The 25,508-nt window shown below is 25.7% G+C and overlaps 3 protein-coding genes across 5 annotated transcripts; 2 read left to right on the top strand and 1 right to left on the bottom strand.

Moving 5' to 3' along the window:
* Window positions 1-668: 668 nt before the first annotated feature.
* On the top strand, window positions 669-7,781 carry LOC113554453. The gene is made up of 4 exons (XM_026958322.1): window positions 669-1,185; window positions 4,375-4,497; window positions 4,808-5,052; window positions 6,960-7,781. The coding sequence occupies exons 1-4, from the start codon at window positions 1,093-1,095 to the stop codon at window positions 7,375-7,377; spliced, it is 879 nt and encodes a 292-aa protein (XP_026814123.1). The 5' UTR covers window positions 669-1,092; the 3' UTR covers window positions 7,378-7,781.
* A 2,030-nt stretch (window positions 7,782-9,811) lies between these two features.
* LOC113553133 lies at window positions 9,812-14,897 on the bottom strand. 3 transcript variants are annotated; one of them, XM_026956305.1, is made up of 7 exons: window positions 14,763-14,897; window positions 14,511-14,686; window positions 14,300-14,446; window positions 13,896-14,221; window positions 13,019-13,456; window positions 11,193-11,400; window positions 9,812-10,191 (listed from the first exon to the last, which is right to left on the bottom strand). In XM_026956305.1, exons 1-7 carry the CDS (start codon window positions 14,819-14,821, stop codon window positions 9,914-9,916), a joined length of 1,632 nt encoding a protein of 543 aa, XP_026812106.1. In that variant the 5' UTR covers window positions 14,822-14,897; the 3' UTR covers window positions 9,812-9,913. The 3 variants fall into 3 exon arrangements, with proteins under 3 accessions (XP_026812106.1, XP_026812104.1, XP_026812103.1); XM_026956303.1 differs by having other exon boundaries at window positions 14,285-14,446; XM_026956302.1 differs by having other exon boundaries at window positions 13,896-14,446.
* Window positions 14,898-20,634: 5,737 nt separating this feature from the next.
* Window positions 20,635-24,398, top strand: LOC113551040 (probable cytochrome P450 303a1). The gene is made up of 8 exons (XM_026953047.1): window positions 20,635-20,707; window positions 22,100-22,188; window positions 22,284-22,535; window positions 22,606-23,142; window positions 23,214-23,394; window positions 23,510-23,627; window positions 23,694-23,835; window positions 23,917-24,398. The coding sequence occupies exons 2-8, from the start codon at window positions 22,101-22,103 to the stop codon at window positions 24,096-24,098; spliced, it is 1,500 nt and encodes a 499-aa protein (XP_026808848.1). The 5' UTR covers window positions 20,635-20,707; window position 22,100; the 3' UTR covers window positions 24,099-24,398.
* Window positions 24,399-25,508: the final 1,110 nt, after the last annotated feature.

Consider the following 25,508-nt stretch of genomic DNA (forward strand, 5'->3'; position numbering starts at 1 on the left):
TTTATTTATTTTTTATGTATAATTTGACGATGTTAAAAAACTGGATAAACCCGTCCATGAATGAACAATTATAAATAATGTACCTAATATTGTTTGTATAATTCCATTACCACATGTGTTGACTGTGAAAAATGAATTTGACATGAACCTATCGTGTAAGTGGTAAATAATATTTTATCGTTGTAATATTGTTATCTAAACCGTCATATTATCATCTCTCTATACGTATTATACCCTATCGACTGGGTAAAAAAAAAAAAAAAAAAAAACTACGCATTATCGTTGACCACGTTGGCCGACGCGGTGTTTTAAAACTGCTGGCGCTGGATCCCGACGACGGAATCGAGCTTGTCAAGTCTGACCAAGAATAGGGTCCGAAAAAAACGTGTGCGCGTACCTACGGCAAATTTCCGTTTGGTAAATGCATACCCTGCAGAGTTTCTACACGCGTGGAAGCCACATTGACTGTGCCTACGCGTATTGTGTTCCGCCTCAAATAATATTATAACCTCATCGGAGTGTACAGCGTAATATATTATATATGATATATACGCGTAGCTCATGCCATATTGGCAGTAAACCTACAGCTACCGCTATAGCGGATCGCGCCGGGACTACCCCCACCACGCGTCCGAACGCCGGAAATAGGGTCACAGATTCATTCCGTGGCGCGCACTCAGCACCACCATCACCCCACGGCGTCACACAGGCACTCACACACGCGCGCGCGCACACACAACTACACGCGTTTTTGTGTTTTACGAGAACGTATTTTAACACTTGGGTCCGTGAACTGCTCCGACATCGTCCATTTTACACTGGTCGTCCAATGCACTCGTACACTATCTACTATTGCCTATAACATTGCCGTAAACGCCTGTACTATACACCACTGGTTTACATTGGACTTGCTCGCTAGTCGCTACACCGACTTTGGTTTTTGCCCACACCGGTTTACAGTACACCTATACCGTTGGTACCAGAAAACGTAATATTTCTTGTACCACCGTGCGTCCAATCGTCAGATTCATCTCACGATATTATTTCATTTTTATCTAAACACGTCCACGAACGATATAAACGACCGTCATAATGAGGGGCGAAATTCTCGAAGAAATGCCCGAATCAGTCATGGAATACTTCTGTGAACAAGTATTGAAACGCGATTGGCCGAACTGTATTCACGTGAGTATAATATAATATTTTTATTTTTAATCATTAGAATATTATTGTACAACCTTTAAATATATTTTTACAATAAGCGCAAAATGGCGTTTATAAGCTCAATATATAGAATAAGATCGATCAGTTATACTCATATATAGGTACTAAGCATCCGTTGTTGGGATTTCACGACGAGGAAAAGTGTTTAGTATTTAGTCAAACAGCAGGTAGGTCATAACGCCATGTTAGGATGTAGAGAGTGTTTGATGTGAAGTGATGTTGCGTTTATAATAAATATATTATATTGTATATATCTATATAAGTGTATATTTTTGCATAGATAGGTAAACGAATGAACGCTATAACTTAATACAGAATTAAAATCAAAATTGATTAAGTCGATAAATCTGATAGTGTAGTGATAGAGATTCGAATTTTTTATAATAAAATATAGGTTCTTAAATCAAAGTATAACTATTTAAGTATGGACAAGCATATTCGTGTTAAATTACAAGTTATACATTTCGGTTATATAATTAAATATATACTCTTCTATACATTATACCAGATAATTAATTAAAAGTATAAAAAATAAAACGATAAATGTATTCCATAATAAATTATTTAGTTAGAGTTTGAAAAAAAATACATAAATATGTTAAAACACATATATTTATAATATATCTTTGGTGTGTAATAAAATAATACCGACGAGCATAAATATTATGTGAATAAGTAATTTTCGAGTAAGTAAATTATGATGACTTAAGGGTTCATTGAATTTAATATTGCGAGCTCATCATTCAGTAGTTTGTATTTATAGTCGGGCCTAATACAAAATATATAATTATTACCTAGTCTAGATATATGATTATGGTTTAACGTTTTTTTATTGTTTAGATAATCAGCCACATACACGCGGCACACGTGTACAGTGTACACAGGCAGCTTCAAATAAACTTCATAAATCATCAAAAAATAAAAACATTCTATTTTTTGTTTTGAATTAAAATTAAAGTAGTATTTAATTACTTACCTTTATTTTATTATTAAAGGAAATAATATATAATATATTCTAATTATTATTAGGTACTTCATTAGAACAATTAAATGATAAATGTGTACAAACGGATAGTGACAAAGTTCAAAAGCTACCTAAATTTATATGATTACGTAATAGATAGTTGTCACTATATGGTGTTTTGATATAGCTACATATTATAACATATACCTAAGTATATTATCTGTATAAATTTAATAATTAAATTGATTTTTATTTAAATTAAATTAAATTAGGTAATATTAATACATTAAATTATTGTAACGATAATTTTACATTAAATTAGTTAAGTAGTATTTAATATTATTTAAATATCTTTATAGTCGTATAATACATTTCATATTTTTATTATTTTTTAATCATCTAGACATCATATTATAGTCGTACAATTTACTAATGTAAACACAGTGTATAGTTTACATACATATATTCACAGATATTTATAGATCAACATTTGAGCCACTTTATTTATAACCTGAAAAATGTCATTTAAAAAAATAAATATAATAATGTTAGTTGCAATTAGATTGTTATAAATTACAGGTCCAATAAATTGCACGTCATATATACATACATACCTACTCATACTATACACAAATCGTATGGCTATATTTAATTTGAGTAGTACTTCCTTGTAACAAATTAGCAAAACACAAATAATAATAAGTAACAAAAAAAGAAAACACTAACCTAATTAAATTATAAACCTAATTAATTAATAAAATTTTTATTTCAAGGAATATAGAATATATATCAATTTTGAATATATAACAAAATCTAGTGTTTTGCACCCATCTCTATTCATTTTCTTCACTAAAGTGGTGTACTTTTATAATTATAATTTTAAACGTAATAACAAAAATAATTGCGTTGAAAAAATATTATGAAAGATCTATGGTAAAATGTGATTCTGGTTGAGATATCTTCTATATTTTAAACAGGTTTGCATGTTGATTTTAGGTAATTTTTATCGCTATTTACGTCTTCAATATGTCGGTAAATGCCAACTAGACACATAAACGTACAAGGTTATATAAAACATTTATAGCTTATTTAATGCATGGAAAAAAACATAATTGTTAAAACAAAACTCAGTAAATAAAATTATTTTTAAATAGTAGGTACATTCAAAAATAATAGGTACATTCTAATATATTAATTATTTAATTCTTTGGGCACCTATTCGTTACATGTTACCGTATGGCGCACATATATACATTATATATATACTTTAATGAATAACTTAAATAAAAAAAATTAATTAATTTTACAAAAACGCACCTATTTCAATTCATAATACTAAAAGTTATAGGTTATAACTTAAAATTATATGTATAATTTAAGAAACAATAGGCTCTTTTCAAAATTTTTTTTTTAATTTTGGAATATTTATATAATGCTAAGTATACTATTATTTTAAATTATAAGTACCTATTTAAGTATTTGACTATTCTATTTATTAGTTTATTGAATGTTTAAATGTGTTTTTTTTTATCTTGACTAATCACCTAAACATTGATGGTTTGGTAAAAACATTTACCTATTTGTTCATAAAATTAATAGAATGATTATTTTATTCTACGGCGGTATACGTGTATAATAATATTCTAAACATTATATTTGACTCTGCACCTCATAATTGTTGTATTGAAATAACTATATATATATAATTTGATCTCATATTATATAGTTTATATATATTATATAGTTTTAAAACACAGACATGTCAGACATAATATGCATTTTAGTAAAAAATCTAAGTATACATATAAATAAAATATGTATATAACATACTATAGTAATACAATTTTACAAACCTTATCTAAAGAATATTTAGCATATTTATTAGAACGTTGTATTTAAAAAATAATTTCTATGTTATTGAAATTATTTTACGATTGTAACAGGTACAAAGGTCATAGTGAAATGTTTTTCATCCAGTTAAATTATTTTTATCTATATTTTTTTTGAAAAAACACAAAACTTATAACTTCCCAAATTCCCATTAAATTACACAGTTAGTATAGTAACTAGTAAGCTTAATATTGTATAATAATATATAATATACAATATACATAATCATAAGAAGGTTATTTATTATTAAGCACTACAGTTCGGCACTTGTTAATTTATATTTTTTAACTTTTCAGGCATATTATTTCATTAAAAATGCGTTTCAATGGATGCGTAAAAATTCGGCTTCGAGCTATAAATTATACTATATTTCTAACGACGTTGAAAATGGAACATTTATTGGGATTTTATCAAGACCTGTAAGTAATAATAGTAAATGAACTCGTTGAATTTTAATAAAAAAAATTTCAATGTGATGACCATTTTATTTTCATACAGCAAAACTTATAAGTACTTATTGGTTACAAATGTTTGTTTTATAAGCTGTAAAAATTGTTATGATTGTTTAATGTGATCAGCACTGAAGGTTCGAATGTTTTAGATAGTTACACCGCCAAACATCTAATTGATGATGTATATTTTTAAGAATATTTTTTTAATTCTAGGATTTTTTTCATTCATGACGCTGGAAGATACATTATACGAATTGCAAAGTAATATTAATTTCAGGAAGAAGAATATCCGGACGTCGTAGTTACATACACTTCCCCAGGAAACGAAGAACAATTCCGAAGGACGCTGTTTAGTACTGAGTACATCAATTGGCAGAAGAAACCGCTGTTCCAAGCTATACCGTTCAGGATGAAGGCCATCGTGGAAACAATGATTGAAGAAAAGGGATTGAGGAGTAAACTGTACTCAAATGCTGTACTTAAGTGGATGCCAGCCGATGTAGCTGCCAGATTAGATTATGAGTAAGATATTCTATTTAATTACATATTACGTCAATTAAAACATTTAAATTTTATAATGATCTTTGACTTAAAAACTTATTGCTAATTACGTTTTATATTATTATAAAAGGCAAAGTTCAGGTTTTAACGTGTAGGTATAAAAATTATGTTATACATAATTGCGTATTTAGAATCTAAACACAATACTAATGCATAGTAAAATTTGGCTCGTGATTTTAATTTTTTGCACGCGGCTTTTAATTTTTTTTAATTTTTTTTTTTTTGAACTTTCGATTATTCGTTATAAATGTTTAACCTAATAGAATTAAGATAATGATTAAATGGTTTGCATAACAATAATGTGAGTAACTTCATTGATGCCACTGATAAGGTGATTATGTTATTATGAAATATACTTATTTCTACGCGATAGTCAATATTGTCGATTTTTATTAAAATTAGATAAAACATTACAACATTAACAAGTTAATGAGGCAATAAATATAACAAAACAGATTTTAATTTGGCGTAAGTGCACATGATATTTACCAGACTATTTATTTTTATTTCACTTCGAAAATTAATTTGATATTGAAAAAACTTTTCTAATCAATCCCACGCTGAATTTAAGATATATTTATAAATTATAATAATTATGAACTCAATACACCAATCATACTGATGGACCTGAAGGCTGAAATAGATAATTTTTATTGTGGTACATGTGTAAGAGACGGAGACAAGAAACATCGGTATTCAATCATTCAATCCCGCAAAGTAAAAACTTTCGTGTAGAATTATTAATTCCACTGATCTATCTGGGTCTAATAACTTTTTAAATATTAAGTTGAAAATATATCTATAATTTATACTTTTCTACAAAATTGTAGTTTTTTATTTGGTTAAAAATATATTTTAATCGCTGTTACCATACATTTATAATAATACGAGTATTAGCGCAGTAAAATACACGAATAATAAATACATAAATATTTAATATTCTTAATACACCTAGCGTGCAAAAATAGCAATCAGTTTTACCCTTATTTTGCAATGGTATACCTATTTCAATAAAGTGTGAAACATTATTTATAACAATATTTATACTTGAAAATCGTGTAATGAAAAATAGTAAAATGTAATAATACGAATGGATAAAAAAGATTAAATAATAAAGTGAAATTGAATATTTCTTAAGTTATATTAACATTTAATAATCTGTGATATAAATTCTAAGATTCTGACATTAATAGTTTATGATTATAATAAATTAATAATAAATTTTCTATAAATTATACTAAAAGTATTAACCAGTTAGAGCTCGGGACTTGTACGCATAAATTCACTAAAATATGAATTTATATTTCGATTTACATGGTTAAATGTATGTGAAAAAAATCACGAGATGCGGGCGATTAATTTATACAAAGGTCCAATGTTAATTTAAATCATATTTTAAATGTATATAAGATTAGGTTTACAGTTGAGATGGTACGCATATTAAAACGTGTGTGTGTGTGATTAATATAATTATTAATGTACCTAATTTAATATAATATAAATTATCGAATTTCATAGGTCAATGATTAAAAGTCTGTAATAGATTATGTCTGTATAAAAGGTTATATGATAATATTATTCGAATTACTATTTTTAATGAGATTATATTCTATTGTATGTAATTAAACATGCAATAGGTATATAATTATATAAAATACAAATAAATGGTTTGAAAAATCTCAAAATATATTATAGAAATGATTAATTTAAATTAAAATCAGTTCTTTTACAAAACATAAAATAAATAATATCATATTAAAAAGAGGAAACATCAGTTTTTTTTTTAAATAACAAATGTACATTATTAAAAAACTAATTATGATTTTTTAGTTCAAATTCATTTATCTATTAATTGTTTTTGTTTCTAGAATTCCAGAAGATGTATTTATTGACCAATTGAGCGTGGATCATATAGACTTTATTTATTCACTATGGACACATAGTGACGTTTACCCCAAATCTGACCTTTGGGACACAGTAAGACTTAACATTGGCTTAGGTGTATTCAGCCGGCATAATGGTGAGCTATTGGCATGGGCCATGTGTGGAAGTTACGGAGGTCTAAGTACTTTGATAGTTCAGCCAGATTATAGAAAACGTGGATTTGGTAAGCTGATTGTGTTGGCAGTAACCAAGGTAATGGGCGAGAACGGCGTCTCTCCTCATGCACTTATTAATGAAAAGAACAAAGTGTCGTTGGGTTTGTTCAAGAACGTTGGTTATATTAAACATTCAACGCCATTACCATACGTAGTAGTCGAAGACCCGGATACTTCTGGGCCATAAATGCCACGGGATAATTACCCTGGCATTTAACTCAACAATTGGATTCAAAAATTTATATTATTCATTTTAATGAAATGTTCGAATTCCGCAAAGCAAGATGAGACCATAGCGGAAACAAAACAATGACGACTTACATAGAAACTGCTAAAAATAAAAAACAAAATAAAGAATAATGAAAATTGGATTTGTTTTTTTGATTTTTTTTTCTTTTTTAATTATAATTTAATTTATTATTAAAACTGTAAATATCCTATGTATGGATATATCTAATAAATTAGGAATAAATACAATTTAAAATTGTTAAATGCTATCCTTGCAGGTGTTTCGTGGAAAATATTCAAAACAAAAATATTTGTACTTAATCATTATTTTTTAGACTATTAATAGAATGTATCTAAAGTATATATTTTTAATTTTTATTATTCATATTTAATTGGACTAGTTTATTGAAAACTTTTTCGGGGTTATTGTGGTGATTACGGTTTGAAGAATAAATAAAAATAAACATTATTATGTGATAGTCCCCATTATTTCATTGTGTAATAATTATTTATAACCTAACCTTAAAATAAAATTTGCATGATAAATTTTATCAAGCAAAAATTCAATCTCTTCGTCAAACTGAATATTTTTAAAAATAAATTAACGAAGTACAAAATCTAAAAAATCCTAAACATACAAAATACAATTCTGGTAAATGTGCATATGTACAGAGTTGTTTTACTTTAAATACCATAACTTCATGAAACATATTTTGGTATAAACTAGGTATTTTTTACATCAAATAATAAAAATGATTCAAAACCACATAAATATTAGTCGTGATTATTGTATATTGGAGCAATTTCTATAAAATACAAGGATTTATACTTTGATGATTTTTATTATTATTTAACACAGAAAGTTGACATCAACACAGGATTACCATGAATTCTAGTTTCATCTAGTCTATACAAGTTTTTTTAATAAAGTGTCCTAATAAAATGTTATGTTAATATTTCAAGAGACATTTTATATCTTTTATTAAACATTAATTGTAAAAATAAAAAATAATAAAGTTGTAATAAACGATAAAATTAACAAACTAATTACTTGATTAACTCATGAAATGTATTATTTTTTATTACCTATTGTTATTTTTATCTAAAAATAATTTAGGTACAATTGGTATAGAATTCTATTTTCTAGTCTATATTGTATTGAATGAAACTTTTCTTAAATTGGAACTGTAAATATCATTGAAAAAATTAAAACAAAAGTTCTCATAATATTTACTATAAACTTTTTTTGTCGTAAATTAATGCCCACTATATGTATATAATTACCTGACCATTCCTTTGGCATCAATGTTTCTGTACGACCAACCTAAAGAGTTGTATAAAAAGTATTGGGTTCTATGTAGTACTATAATGTATTATCTACAGTTTACTAATTGCGTTAAAAACTTATAATAGCTAAGGAGAAAGCTTATTAATTAGTTACAATTATATAATAAATTAATATACTAGCCAATTTTTTACGGGTATAAATACATAAAAGTATAATATAAATAAATAAATAAATAAATATTTTTTTCTTCACATTTATAACAATTTAATTTTTGTTCGTCAACAATTTAAAATTAAAGTTATACCAGTTACATTATAAATCACATTTAAACTTTTTTACAATAATAAAAACACACTGCGATTTTTCCTATTTATAGTATATTGTGTGCAACGAAACAATTAGGTTGATAAATATCCGATGATAATGAAAATTTGTTTCCATCTATCTGACTAATTGAGTATTCATACTAGCGCGATTAAATGTGCGTAATTATAATAACGTTTCATAAAATTACCGATACTGTTAAAAAATAATATATTATAACCAGTTATCAATTGAACAATAAATACATATTTTTTAATTTTTAAGCATTTTAATGTGAGATCTAGTTGTCTGAGTTGGATAATATTAATAGGAGAGCTTTCCTGTTTAGAAACGTTCGAAAACATCTAATAATTCAATGCGATCACAGAGGTAAGAATTGTATAGGCAACAACACATTTATAGTAAATATTTACCAATATTAAATAATATATATATTTCGAACATTCAAAAACCAATTTTTAAAAAACTTTGTTTATACATTTATAATAAATAATATTAAAATGTCCAATGATAATAACAAATTGTTTTTTATATCTAATAGATCCTTTTTGTTAATTTTTTTTCATTTTTAGTGCATATTTTCAAGCTTATTAATGGGTCATACATAAATATAAGCGCATATTTTAGTGTTTTTAGCACTATAAGTTCCAAATCTAATAATAATCATTTGAAATTTAAAGAACTTTGATATTCTGACAAGTGATAAATACAGTTATTATTGTTTAATAAATTATAATTTTTTTATTGGCACAATCTATAATTTTAATTAAACGCACTTAAATTGATATTAATTCTTTTTTTATTATTATAATATGTGTAATTCTGGAAACAACTCTTTTACAAAACTTCAGTCATTTACAGCCACATAATATAATAATCCTAATTATAATATGGATTTATTATTATTCCACCCTGATTGTAAGGGAAATGATGAATCCGAAGACCACCAACCCGATTTCGGTGCCGATTGTATTGCTCTTTCTGATTCATTCGCTTCTTCAATGTCTTCTTGTTTTATTTGAGGTAAATTATCTTGAAAAGACCCTATCATATTTCCTCTAGGATCATAGTTGGCCACAACATTGTACATGCCATTTGGGGTTTTTGAAATACCAACACCCAATTTAGTTGATGATTTCCATAATAATTGTGTCATGTGATCTAAAATTAAAAAATAATATCAAAGGTATACATTATATTCTATTTGTTAAAGACCTTATCAACTGAAACATTTTAACACAATTAAATTTGTAATAAAATAAAATAAACATAGTTAATATAAAGGTAAGTACTAGATATTTTAAACTACATTAATCAATTAGCTGGTTATAGCAGTAAACATAACAAAATGCTGATTTGAACTTAAATAATATCTCGTGGCTCTTGTGTAACTTTTACATTCTGAGCGCACCGCTTATTCGAACCGATGAATGTATTGATTTTACAATTATGTGTTTTATTTTTATCATTATTATTTTTCAATCATCGCCCTTTAGGATAGTAAAAAATAAAAATACTTTGATTTCCAATTTAATGGTGGTTTCTAGTAAAAAATTGGATATAGGTAGTATATATTTGGATGGGGATTAGGAGTCAGAAAATAGTCATTACTTTTTATAATAATTGGGAAAATTGAAAAAAAAATTTAAAGAAAAACGGGAATTTTTCCGGTAAAACCAGTTTTTTACAAAACTGATGTCATTATTTAGTCATAGTTCAAAAATGGATAATCGTATGAACTTTAAATTTTCAGTGAGTGTTTATATTATTGTTTTCTATATACGATATAATTAATAAATCAAAATATTTTGATTCATTATGAGTTTCAAAAACTTTGCAAAATTAATACAAGGTTCCTTCTAATAAAAATTAATTAACGAAAATAAAAAAAAAAGTTAAGAGTAAATAAACGAAAAATGTTCATAAGCGTTTGAAGTCAAAGTAACGAAAATAAGTAAATTATTTTTTAGTTAAAATTCTAATATTTTTTAATATTCATACTTAATATTTGAATATTTAATACAAGGTTTACAAACTATATTTAAAAAAAATATCTATCAGAAAATCAATATATTTTTTTTAAGTTCCTAATTCTGTAATCTATTAATTAAAGTCAATATTGTCGAAAAACATTTACATCATTTTTAAATAATATTACTTACGTGTAGCACTATTGCTACCCAATTCAGATTCTTTGTCATCGATGTTAAACTTAGTTATTTCATTATACCATGCATCGACCGCTTTTTTGCCTAAATTATTCAAATCTGAATCTGCGTACAAATTTTCTCCGTAAACATTATTGTCTCTATGTTGAAATATTCCTTGTTTCGCAATCTTATTAGCCCAGTCTTGAGCGCAATTAGTCAACTAAAAAAAAAAAAAAAAAATACACGATAAAGAAAAGTTTTTAGTTGTGACGCATGCAGTATTTTATGAAAATGTCAGTGGGTTTAGTATCATATTGGTGATAACATACTTACAGATTAGAAACATATCTATGTTTATGTATTGGCTCATAAGATATTTTATTTTTTTGTTCATAATTTAATATACCCTATAGAACTAATCTAGGTAGTTATTATTTGAATGACTAATTATTATTTCTAGCCAATATGATACCATTCAATTAGATAATTAGTATCTGTATAATAAGTAATAATTGTACACTTTACTCAAAAAGTTGATGAATGAACATAAAAAATAAATCACATCAACAAATTATATTAATAGAATAACAACTGTTTTCATGAATGTAGATTAGTTATTTTAATTTAAAAATAAAAAATAGTTAATTCAATCAGGTAAGGGAAACATCTTTCTAAATATTTAATACATAGTAGGTTGATATTACACAAGTGGCCTCTTACTGTAACCAAATCTGTTGTACATTAAATAAAATTCTGAGATTACAATAATATTATGAGATACCCATTTGAAAACTGAGCTCACAAAAATGGTGTATTTAAATGGCATATACATAACGCCGTGTTGTAATTATTAATTTATTTTATTAAAATGCATAATATCAGAAAACAAACATCATACTATAAGTACGATAGGCACTAGAAAAATAAAATAAACGAAATATTGGTGCAATACAAATTTAACAGGATCTACAGTATTAAAATAAAATTAATTCGCACTAACCAAAATGTCCAAAATAATTAACATAATCTATAAATATATAAATTGAGTGATGTATCTATTATATTATGTTTTCATATATGGATTACAACAGCTGCACTAATTTTGATAAAATATCGAAAGGTACACGTGAGGTTGAAATTTCTTACTAATGCATCGGAAAATGTATATCGCTTATTATATTTTTGTACCTTTTTTTTATTATTTTATTTTATTGAGATTTACAATAATATACTTAACAATTATTAAGAACATATCAAGCAACGTTATTTTTGTACCTATACTACAATATACGAGTGTAAATATACACAATACATTACAAACGCACTATATTATACATTATGGTAACAATAAATGTCCGTAACGACAGTTACATATTATTATATTAATTATCCTACAATAGCTCAAAAAAAAAAAAATCTAAAATAGCTATTTATGAGCATCCTGTAATATTTTTTGTTTCCTAAAAATTATATAACCAATAACCTCATGATAACCGATAATTTTTCACTCTTTAACATACCAAAAAAAAATATATATACATAAGATATACATCAAAGCACCAAGCAATCATGGGCACCGACATAACAAAACATATTTGCTCCTTATATAGTTATATATAATTTATGTTTAATCAGAATTATGCGTTAAAAAGTTATTTTTTAAAAATATCTAGTTAATTAAACTAGAATTTTGATTAACAACGTATGTACTAAGTAAGTATATACTAAATTCATTTTATTTTCCAATACCTATTTTAATTTATAAATCTATGCTTACATGTATTTAATTCATAATTCACCTATGCAATAAATACATTAAGTCAATATTGTTAATTTACCTGATCATCCAAAGTAAATGGTACGAGGTTATATTTTTTTCTATACAAATTAGATTGCTGAAGGACTTTATTTCGGATTTCATCAACTTCGTCTTCACTCAAACCCATAGGTTCTGAATACGGGTAATTTATTGGTTTTGTTCTTTGTGGCATGTTAACGAACGAACCCATACCATTACTTATATCATTATTCGAATCAAAAGAAGGAATGCTTGTCGGGTATCTCATTGAACCTAATCGCATATTTGTCGGTTTTCCTATTTTCTGGATATTGCTGTGTTCATCGAAACTATTTCCAAACCTATTGAACGAGTTTAATCTAAAAGATTTAAATCTTTCATCCATTAATTTTGACATCACATCTTGGAAACCATCATCTCCATTACTGGAAGTTGCAAACATAGGATTTTTTAGTTGTTGTGTATTTTTTATATTTCTCTGTAATTTCATAAATTTATAAATTTCGGAAATTATTATAATGGTTAAATTTACATAATTATATTTAATGTGTTATACATCATACATAATTTTAATCACCTAACTCGTAGACTTCTTTAGAAATTAAAAGTACTTAAAATTTATGACTTGGGCTTTACGTTCTAAATATACAAAATATTATTTTTGGGGGTAAATGAGTACATTAAATTAAATTTAAAAAAGTTTTTATAAATAAACATAATCTGTGGTCCATTTAATTGTATTTACTCAAGAAAAATACTAGCAGTCTACCCGAGTTTTTAATCGTGCTCTTTTATTGAATAGTATTTAGTTGTAGTTATAACAATAATCATAATAATATTACTATTACAATAACAGCATAAAATATTATTAAACTTTTAAACATAATGTATCTTTGTAATTGATCTAAATTACTTACAAAATAGTCTTCAATACCACAATCTTCTCCGTCTTTTAGTATACGGCAATTACCATTAATACAACATTTCCTAATTGACATGCTAAACCTCTGTCCAATTATATCACGATCATTAAATGGGTTTTTATTAAAATTCACCATACCCGAGTTCTCAACATTATCATTGGTTTGTTGACTATTATCTTCATTCAATGACGGGGGTAAAGGTTTTTGTCGTAACCTTTCTGTATGCTTAGCTGAAGGATTCATTTTAATTTGTGTTAAATTTGGAAAATTTTGAAAATCTGAAGTTACTGTATTTTGTCGTTTTCTGGTGTTTTGATTTTCTGAAATACTATCAATTTGCTTATTTCTATTATTTAGATCACTTTGAGGTCTCATGTTTAGACCTTCAGAAATCATACTATTTTGTCTTTGTCCATTATGTAGATCACCTAAGTCCATATTATATGGTTTTTGTCTAATAGACTGCGTACCACGCCGAGATTTATTATCTAAACCTAATCCACGATTTCCGTCATATCCTAAGGAATCATTTGAACTAAACGATTCTAAAAAATAATAAATTTTTAGAAAATATATGTGTTTAATAAAAATGTTTAAGTTGCGAGTTACTCCTCAAAGGGCGTGGTGACGGTAATGCTGCTGCTGATTCTGATGTTGTTGTATCTTCTGCTGCTCCATCTGCTTCTGCTGCTGTTAATGACGATGATGAATCATATGGACCAATATTGTTAGAAATAACACGCGAAGGCGTTCTTATACTTTTAACTCTATGATGATTTCCATATCTAAACATTAAATTTAAATAATTTAATATGCGTTAATTCATATCATATTTTAATCAAACAGTAATTAAATACTAACGCTTCATATATTAAACACGAAACTAGTAAAAATAAAAAGCAATAAGCTGTTTTAAACATTTTATAAATTATAAAGTGTTAGTAAGTAAAGATATTATCAATATACAAGCATTTCAAAAACACCACTAACTTAAAATCTTAACACGTATTGACTTAAATTTATAACTCCTAAACAATTAAAAAAATTTTTAGCTCAAATATTGTATGTAATTATCGTTGTTCACAATAAAACAATACTGTAAACAATTTTTCATTTAGCTAAACAGCAAATAGTTTAAAATAATTAGTTTTTATTTGTGTAGTAAACATTTTACCAATTAGGACATACGTATATTTACTAATAAATAAGTACTGCTAATATCTCTAATATTTATAGTATTTTTTTTTTTTAAAAATACAATATTTTTGTAGAACAATTAATTGTATTATTTTTACATAACTAAAAATTGTCGTTTTCAATAATGACTCATAAAACCCAATCATTGCAGATACCACATGTCAACATATATATATATATATATAAACGGAAAAGTCAACTATATAAAAATACCTGTTATAGTGTTATAACTGGTATAGCTTTATTTTATCATATGAGTTATAATCAATAAAATTAACTATGAAATACATAATTGTACGATAAATGCTTATGCATATATATATATATACTTTAAATTATATTTAATATTAATTGAGTAACATGTGAACAATTACGTATTATTGATAGCCGATAGGTATATCGATGTAAAATATTTGTTTGTATTAGTAGCTAGATTTCAATTTTATATATGTATACACTATACCTACTTCTTGATAGTGTGTTGTCTAATTACATTATTTTTCAATTAATTAAAATAAACAAAATTATATAAATTTATTTTTAGTAAAATTATGTTTTGTACTTAAATAAATAAACATAAGCTTTTAACTTTTCTACATAAATAGGATTTAATATTTATTTTAATTAATGATACAAATATAATACATAATGATCACATGATTTATAAGAAAATAAGAAAACAACTTTTAAATAAATTTAGCTTTTATTAAAATTAATTATTTTTAAATTATATTTACTAGAGAATTGAAAAATAATCATTTTTATGAAATTGGTTTATAATTATTAGCAAAATACTTTTAATAATTAAACTTAAATTGTGTAAAATAAATAGTTTCGATCTATTATCAATTATACCTACAGTTTGTAATATTTAATATATTAATGATTAAAAATATAGTTCGTAACTCTAATAAGTTATAAACTTATAACTTATAACCTTTTTATTTTAAAAATTTATACTTATAGATTCTGAACAGAGCTATGAATAATTTTTTTTTCATAAACACTTAAAGTTATAATGTTAAAATTTAACGAAGTTCATTAGAATTACAAAAATAAAATGTAATACAAAATTGAAGATTTCTAATAAGTTTTTTACAGAAACCTGCGTAAAAATTAATTAATAAAATTAAGTACTTATTATTTTGTCTATAGACGTTATAACTTTCAAATTAAAATTTTAATAGAATTTGATATACAAATACAAAATAACAATTTTAATTATTTTATTTATAGTACACAATATAATTTTAAACTATAATTATACGACGAAAATATTCACACCATTCTACGGTACCTACTGTTTAAGTTATAAAACAGCTGTGTATCTGAATAAAATAAAATATGTGTTTTGTTTTTGGAAGTAATTAGTTGAACCTATTCATGGACGTGAGTGCCATTTGGTGGTAACAAGAAGATCATACCTCGCCAGTATTAAAAATAAACAATTTGTTTTCCTTTGGATAATATTTATTTATTTTAATAACGATAATACTAGTAATATAGTAATATTACGCGTCACATAACGCGTGACTGCAGGTGTATAATATAAGAGATTAAAAATTATATAACTATCGAAATCAGAAAACCAAACTGTTTTACGTTTGGGTATCTATACCTATTTCCACCTATACTTGCTAGTTGCTATTGACTACTATTGATTGTAATTTATGATAGTTATTAGTACTATAGTACCGATAGATCGTACTAGATTATTTCATCAGCTTTCATTATTTATGCGTATTCCTTAGGTATATGACACATTATGATTGTCATTTATTTATTAGTGAAATTCATATTACTCAGTAGTTTTTAATAAAGCAATTTTATTGGTCCTTATTTAGTGATTAAAAATTATTCGTTGGATAAAATGCTTGAAAAACTAATTCAAAAGTTCTCAAAAGTTATTTATTTCTCAATTAAAAAATTATAAAAATCTATACTCACAAAATGTTTATAAAGCGTTTGAAGTTAGTATTTTGATAAAATTCTTTTTTTATTATTTATAAACTTATTTTCAACCTCCTCCTCTCTATATTTTGACAAATAAACACCCTTAAACTTACCGTATTATTTATATCTAAAATAAAAATAAATATTTAATAGCAATTTAAATGTAGGTACAGTAAAATATCTAAAAATATAGGCTGATGACCATCTACACACATAATCGTTTTTCGTATGCAATGACTTATCATTGAATTCAAATTTATCATATCTGCTGTGACCTTCTCAATGATGAGGTATATTTGAAACTTTCTATATACAACGGCAAAGCGATTTTCCGGTTTTTTTTTTTTTATTGACAGTCCCGTTATCTGTGATTTTTTTTAATTTTATAATTTTACTAAAAATATAAATATATAGGTATCTTACAAGAGTACCGACAATTCATTAGAAATTATTCCAAATAAACATAAGTGTTAAAATGAATTAGGACCATGTAAATATGAATTAATTTTAATCATTTTTTAAAATTATAGTATGTATATTGTGTATGTAATTATGCAAACTTATTACTGAAGTTACTTTTTCTCCGCATTCAAAGGATATTAAAATGCCAACCTTTCTCTTCATTTTTGAAGCATAATATTTTTGACTGTCCTTTTAGATTTATTATGAATGGATGTTAAATTAATCTCATATTAACCGTATTAATCTATGTCATGAACACTACTACATCAGTTATATTGGTACACCCAATACTACATTACTGTCCCTTTCCACTATGTTCCAAAATATAAACAAAAATTAAGCAACGATTTTGACACAAAAAAAAAAACACGAAAATATATTCAGTATTCAACGAGAAAATCAATACATCAAAATTACGTACCTAATCGGATAAATCATTGAATTTTACTTAATTGTAGAATAATTTCGCTTAAATAAAAAAAAAAATTGAAAAAAATTAAAAAGGACGAAAAACAAGAATCTGTGTACATTATCAATATTTAAACACAAGTCCATTTCGCCAGTATTACCACTTTCGGATTTCAATACAAAACCTTGACAGTATTATAACTTTTATCTACTTAAGAATAGATTCTGAACAGAACAACGAATGTATTGATTTTACTATGAGGCGTGTTTTTTTTATGTGTGTGTGTGTGTGTGTGTGTGTGTGTGTGTGTGTGTGTGTGTGTGTGTGTGAATAACATTTTAGAGCAGTAAAAATGCTTTGATTTTTAAAAATGAACGTAGTTTTTGGTAGAAAATTGAATCTAGTTGATACTTTAAGGTTCAAAGGTAAATAATTTATAGAATTAAATTTTACAATCAGGAAAAAAACAAAATTTATGATGTATTCTTACTAACTTATAAAGGTGTTATAACATTTTGGTAAATAATTTTCTGTTTAAACTTATTAAAGCAATGATAAATAGAACTACATATAAAAAAAGATTATAAACAAAAATAATAAGAGTAAGATTTATCCAAAGACCAAAAGTGGTAAATAATTATTTAAAATGTTTTCTTTTCACATTATCTCAGCGTTATGTTACTATTATTTCTAAAATAAATAAAAAATGTAAAAACAAAAAATCATTCAAATCCCCCTTTTTTAGATTTCTATAAATCTATAATAAAAGTTCAAATTAACACAAAACTTGTTGAGCTTCTTCGCTGTTACTAAAAGTACTCTCCAACATAGAAAAAAATAATAGAAATTAATTATTACTGCTCTTCGATCTAATTATTTTAAATACTGTTTTTATACAAGGTACCTACATAAATTATTTTTATTTTAGATGTGTAGTACTGTAGTATCAATATTATATTTTGTTTACACTTCATATTTGCATACAAATTCAAATTATTCTGTTAACAATCCCATTATAAATGTACCCAAAATAAAAGCCGTACATAACCGTATATTATACTGAATAGTTCGTGATGTACAACTGGCTTGGACAGTAGTAATCCAAACCTAAACGAGTAGGTAACGTCTGCTATAATATAGTCACTCTGTCCTGTCTTGCATACGGAAGTATATTTTTTACTTTTTAGATTACATAAATAATATATTATTATGTAGATATAAGAAATATTTTATACGTATACTATTATCATTTATTAACTGTTTAGTACTTATGAATGTAACACATTTAAAATAATAGTTTTATACGTAACCCTGCATTAATAATCAATGGACTAATTAAGTAATACATAATATTGTAAATAAATTAACAATGTTATGATACGTAGTGGCATTATGTTTTATGAATACAAAATAAATAATTAGTTAGCGAGTAGTTACCTAAGATTTGTTTAAATTACTTTTCCGTAGTTCAAATAATTAAGTTAAGGTAAACACAAAATATATATTTCGAAATAAGATAGTTAATTTTTAATAATATAGGTGGTAGTGTCAGTAATAAGTAAATTGTGATAAATATGAAGCATAAGTAGTTCAATTATTACTGTAATATATTTTATAAATTTCATTTAATTTCCATTTATAATATTTTAATATAATTTCATCACACATACACAATATATTTTTATTGATTTAAATGCATAATAATAATAATATCCCTGAAACTTATATATTATATTAAATAGTATTTATATTTTATATAACCGATGGTTATGTAGGTACTAGGTACATGTTAGCTATAGCTACTTAGGTACTTACGTTCTATATCACATAAGCACATTACACATGTTATTAGATGATTAATAAATAATCAGTAGAAACAAAGAATACTTTTTTTCGTGGTTAGAATACTGAAGTGTTTAATAAATTTAATTATGTAGAAGATTTATAAAAAAATTAAAATTGCTCACTTTGAGATTTATAACAAAATTTACTTAAAAATTTAATACGATTGATAAAATTCTGAAATAAAAAATATTTTATTTCTATTTTAATTTGCTAAACGGGCATTTAAGTCTCTTAAAATAATAAAGCCAGTTTGATTCTTAATCTTGGTCCTTGAACACCAAAATATGAGACTGAAAAACATCGTAGGTACCATAATATTATTATTATGAAAATCCAAAAAACATAATGGAATTTAAAGAACACAATTATTATTTAATACTATCTATATGGCAGTAAAAGAAAATCATATAATTTATACAAGACAATTTTTGTGATAAACTATAATATAATTTAAATAGGTGTATATTATAATCATTATGATTAACCTTAATATGATTTTTTAATCGTTATGTAAACAAATGTACCATATACCAGATACCCATGCTTGGATATCAACAGACAACAGTTTATGTAAATACATTTTCCTTATTCAAAGGCATAAAAAATTAATTTATATTTTGTAGAAGTGTTATTACACAATTCAATGAAAGCTCTGATTATTTAACATAACACTAGGGCCAAAACCGTAATTTGGGGTAAGAGCCTGTTTGTATAGTATTACATAAAAATATTTTAAAAAGGAGTATTATTTCCCCCCCCCACATTTGCAATGGTTAACGTGATGACATGCGCGTCTTACCTACTTATTGCCATTCACAAAACTACATATAATATATCGATGAACCACGGTGGGGCCGAGTATAAAATCAGTGTGTCGGAAGTGAGTGAAAGTGAAATCTCTTCCACAGCTCTTAGTTAACAAGTGAACTCCAAGTACCAGGTAATTTTGAATTTATTAAATATATAAACTTAAATAAAATTATTATTTTTTTATATACAAATAGTAAATTTAGTACTATTTTTAAAAAAATGTTATCATTACGGTTTTTAAGATAAATTTTAAAGCCATTATTACTATTCAAAAAATAGTATTTTGAAATAAACAAAAATTCAAATATAATACATATAAAATACAATTTTAAATAGATACTATTAAAATACATTCATATTAATAGGTAATAAGAATCTAAAAATTGCGTTTAAAATATATATGTATTTCTATTATCTACTTTAGAGTATACAAACAAAAAATATAACTCGTAAGAAAGATATTGATTTAATCCATAGTTAGCTATATATTTAACCATCATATAGTAACTAATATGTATTAGCATATACAATCTATATATTAGCCATTTGAGGATTATTAGGATATTCGGTTATTATATTTTATAGATGATAAAATAGCATTAAAAATAGATTTAACATTGTTTTTTCTACATATTTTTTTATAACTAACTACATAACTACACAATGTTGTAAACAATCTTAACTAAATTCAAAAAACCAATTTTTGTTTTTGCTATTGTTTTAAACAGAAGATATTAAAAAACACTATAACTTTTTTATAATTATATCGAGGTAGGTACAAAAAAAAACTTATTGATACATTATTACTTGTTATTTTAATTTTTATTTGGCGGTATATTAACATCGTGATATTATAATAATAAATAAAAATACAATCGCTAACATTTTCTTGAAGTTGAATCAATTATTTTTAATTAATATTTTCTTATCAACAAAATTATTGAAACATAATATATTTTGAAATAATTTAAGTGCAATAATAATTGACCTCAACATTATGATTTTTCATTATTTAATCGTTTATTAGATACATAATTATTATACTCAGATATTTGAAAGAATTCCAAAACACAAAAAAATAATGTTTATTTTTATTGGATAAATATTTTAGCAAAATGTAATTTAAATCGGGAAGTAAATAAGTGCATAGATTATTTAAGAAGGAGATGTTAACTGAACATGATATAATGTTGGTATTACACAATGTTTACGAACAGACCAGTTTTAAATCTTGTGAGAGAATAATATAAGAAAAGGAAAGCGAATGACCGGTTCTGTCCGCTTCCGACGGGCGAAAGTACTAGACAATTTAAATTCCACCTCGCGTATAGCTTACTTATATAACACATTAATTGACATACGTAATCGTTATATAGCTATATAATATTATTAGCTATTGAGGTCATCACATATTTTACTTCTCAGTATTTTTTCACGGTCAAACTTTACATGTGCATTTATTAAATAATAATAGTCAGCAGTCACTACTATTACATCATTGATAATATATTTATGTATATAGGATGTGGATACTCGTGCTAGTACTATTCAGCGTCGTAGTAGCGCTTCTGTCATATTTGGACATGAGAAAACCAAAAAACTATCCACCAGGTAATTATGATGATATTAATCATCATTTTTTTTTATCTATATATTATATTATTAATTAAAGCTAATTTAAAAAATTAAAAATGTGTTTGAACTAGGTCCAAAATGGTTACCAGTTTTGGGAAGTGCTCTAACCGTAAATTCACTTAGAAAACAAACTGGGTATTTATATCGTGCTACTATTTGTCTAGCAGAATCGTATGGACCAATTGTTGGTCTAAAAGTAGGAAAAGATAGACAAGTAGTTTGCTGTGGATATAATGCAATTAAAGAAATGTTAACTAAAGAAGAATTTGATGGACGACCACAGGGGCCATTCTATGAGACTAGAACATGGGGCACACGAAGAGGTAACTATAAGAATTAATAATTTTATGTTTAAAAAATGTAATACTTGCAAAATTTTAATCGTTATTTCAGGTCTTCTACTGACAGACGAAGAATTTTGGGTAGAACAACGAAGATTTGTATTGCGTCATTTGCGAGAATTTGGTTTTGGAAAAAGAACAATGGCTGAACTTGTACAAGAAGAAGCCGTTCAATTAGTCGACGATTTCAAAAACAAAATCGCTAAGTCTAAAAATGGTACTGGTGAAGTGTTTGAAATGAGAGACGCTTTCAGTGTGGGAGTTTTAAACACATTATGGTCAATGATGGCAAGCAAAAGATACAATGAAGATGACATAGAATTAAAAAATCTACAAGCTTTGTTAACTGAACTTTTTGCTAACATCGATATGGTAGGTGCTTTGTTCAGTCAATTTCCGTTTTTAAGATTTATTGCTCCCGAAGCATCTGGATATAAATCTTTCGTCAATATTCATCAACAAGTATGGAAATTCCTTAAGGCAGAACTCGATGATCATAAGGAAACATTTATTTTAAACCAACCAAGAGATTTAATGGACGTGTATTTACAAATGTTACATTCACAAGACAAAAAAGAGAGTTATTCAGGTATATGCATATTATTATTTTTGTTTGTGTATACAATAAAACATTTTTTTTTTTTGTTTCAATATTTTCAGAATCTCAGCTCTTAGCTATCTGTATGGATATGTTTATGGCTGGATCTGAGACTACTAGCAAATCTTTAGGATTCGGCTTCCTGTACCTACTTCTAAACCCAGAAGTTCAGAAGAAGGCCCAAGAAGAAATCGATAGAGTGGTTGGTCGAGACAGACTTCCCACCCTAAATGATAGGCCTAAGTACATACATAACTATAGTTAGATTATAACATATTTTAATAATTATAATTTTACTAGTTATAATTTGTTCTTCGTAAACATTAATTTATTGACACACATAACGTCTGTATTTTAGTATGCCTTATTTAGAAGCCCTCGTATTGGAGTCGGTTAGAGTGTTTATGGGACGAACTTTCAGTATTCCACATAGAGCTTTGAAAGATACCACATTGCAAGGTTATCATATTCCTAAGGTATAACGATGGTAGATTTTTAACTAACTAAATCAGAAATAATATATGTTTACTTTTTTTTATTAGGATACAATGGTGATTGCAAATTTTGCTGCATTACTTAATGATGATGACGTTTGGGACCACCCAGATAGATTTTGGCCAGAACGATTTATTGGTTGCGATGGAAAATTAATTGTTCCAGATGAATACTTGCCATTCGGATACGGTAATAATCGCAATCATGCGTTTTAACTCCCCCCCCCCCAAAAAAAATAGTATATTAAAATTAAATGTGGTATTTTTTTAGGTAAACATCGTTGTATGGGACAAACACTCGCTAGATCAAATATATTTTTATTTTCTGCTTGTCTATTACAAAATTTTGATTTCTCAGTACCAGAGGGCCAAGCACCACCAAGCACATTAGGCGTTGACGGAGTAACCCCTTCACCTGGAGAATTCAGTGCTTACGTCAGTGTCCGTTCGTGATAATTATCTAAATTTATATTTAGAATTTACGAATTTTAGTCTTCATTCTTTGACCTTAAATCAAAGACAGATTGAAATTTTTAATTAAATTTTAAATAATATTATTTTTATATTTTTTTATAATAATATTATATTATAATACTAATGTAGTATAAATATTAACGTATACTATTGTATGGTTAAATGACTGAATGATTTTACAACCAAACAGTATATAGTATTGTATGGTCTATACTACGTTTTCTGAATCCAAAAATGTATTAATAATTTTAGTTATAAGATGTGTAATAATAAATTGAACTATTTTCTAGTATAGTATGTGCATCATGTGTATTTTTTTTATAAAATGTGATTAATTTATATTTATAGATATATAAACTATATCTATTCAATAACTATTTCTTTATAGCAGTTAATTACGTACTTAAACATGGAATACGATAAACCATTTATATGTATTATATATATATATATATATGTTTATATTAAATATTATTGATAGGTACCATGTATATTAGATTTAGATACTAGTACCATTAAAATATATTTATGAGACAAAAATATGGTAAAATAAACCAAATACATAATTCATATATTCTTAACTAAGGATGGAGGTTTGGACTCCCCAATTCCCCTTCGATGCTTCGAACCATATATTATTTTTCATATCAAGCGATAACATTTGGTTGGTGTTATTGAAAATTGTAAAGATAATATTTAACAATTCTATAACAATATATATATATTATTTACAATATGATGTATTATTATATTTATATTATGAATTCCTCCCTCCAAATTAGAAAATTCCTAATTGTGGTATTGAAAAAATTATGCACATTAAATATTCTACGCTATGTGCCAAACAATTTGATTTTGTTTATGATAATATATAATTGTAAAAGAACTATAAGATCTGTCCTTTTAAATTGCATTGAAAACTATTTTGAAATGAGCAAGGAAATAAATATATGTATTCATTAATCATTAGTCTAGTCATTACTAAATACTTACTTGATTATAAGTTATATCAACATGGTGTATAACCTTATTAGGGTTTTCATTACACTGTTTCGTGTCGTATTCCGTATATTTAATACGTAAGTGCCTATCTAACATGTTGCCTATATATATATTATATTCAACTATACACGATACGATAGACTCATAATGATGGAAAAATAATTTAGTGTAATATACATTTATATTACAGTGATTTTGAAGTCTGTGACGTTTACTCAAAAAAAATGACCACAATCACAATGGTATATTTTTATAATGCGACCATTGTGACCACACTACAAAACAGCGTATGTTCGAAAACTTGGTACACTATAGTTGTATCTACTTAATTTCTTACTCATGCCTTCAGTATATCATTAAAAATGTTACTAGGAGTTGCAATTATAT

Source organism: Rhopalosiphum maidis, chromosome 2, assembly GCF_003676215.2.
Source record: "Rhopalosiphum maidis isolate BTI-1 chromosome 2, ASM367621v3, whole genome shotgun sequence".
NCBI classification, from domain to species: domain Eukaryota; kingdom Metazoa; phylum Arthropoda; class Insecta; order Hemiptera; family Aphididae; genus Rhopalosiphum; species Rhopalosiphum maidis.

Coding starts and splice junctions, on each gene's coding strand:
- LOC113554453 (XM_026958322.1), top strand. CDS start 1,093: ATGAGGGGCGAAATTCTCGAAGAAATGCCCGAATCAGTCATGGAATAC. Junction 1,186..4,374: donor ATTGGCCGAACTGTATTCAC/GTGAGTATAATA, acceptor TTAACTTTTCAG/GCATATTATTTCATTAAAAA. Junction 4,498..4,807: donor TTGGGATTTTATCAAGACCT/GTAAGTAATAAT, acceptor TATTAATTTCAG/GAAGAAGAATATCCGGACGT.
- LOC113553133 (XM_026956302.1), bottom strand. CDS start 14,821: ATGTTTAAAACAGCTTATTGCTTTTTATTTTTACTAGTTTCGTGTTTA. Junction 14,447..14,510: donor GTCACCACGCCCTTTGAGGA/GTAACTCGCAAC, acceptor ATTATTTTTTAG/AATCGTTTAGTTCAAATGAT. Junction 11,401..13,018: donor CATTTACTTTGGATGATCAG/GTAAATTAACAA, acceptor TTTTTTTTTTAG/TTGACTAATTGCGCTCAAGA.
- LOC113551040 (XM_026953047.1), top strand. CDS start 22,101: ATGTGGATACTCGTGCTAGTACTATTCAGCGTCGTAGTAGCGCTTCTG. Junction 22,536..22,605: donor AACATGGGGCACACGAAGAG/GTAACTATAAGA, acceptor TCGTTATTTCAG/GTCTTCTACTGACAGACGAA. Junction 23,395..23,509: donor ACCCTAAATGATAGGCCTAA/GTACATACATAA, acceptor TCTGTATTTTAG/TATGCCTTATTTAGAAGCCC.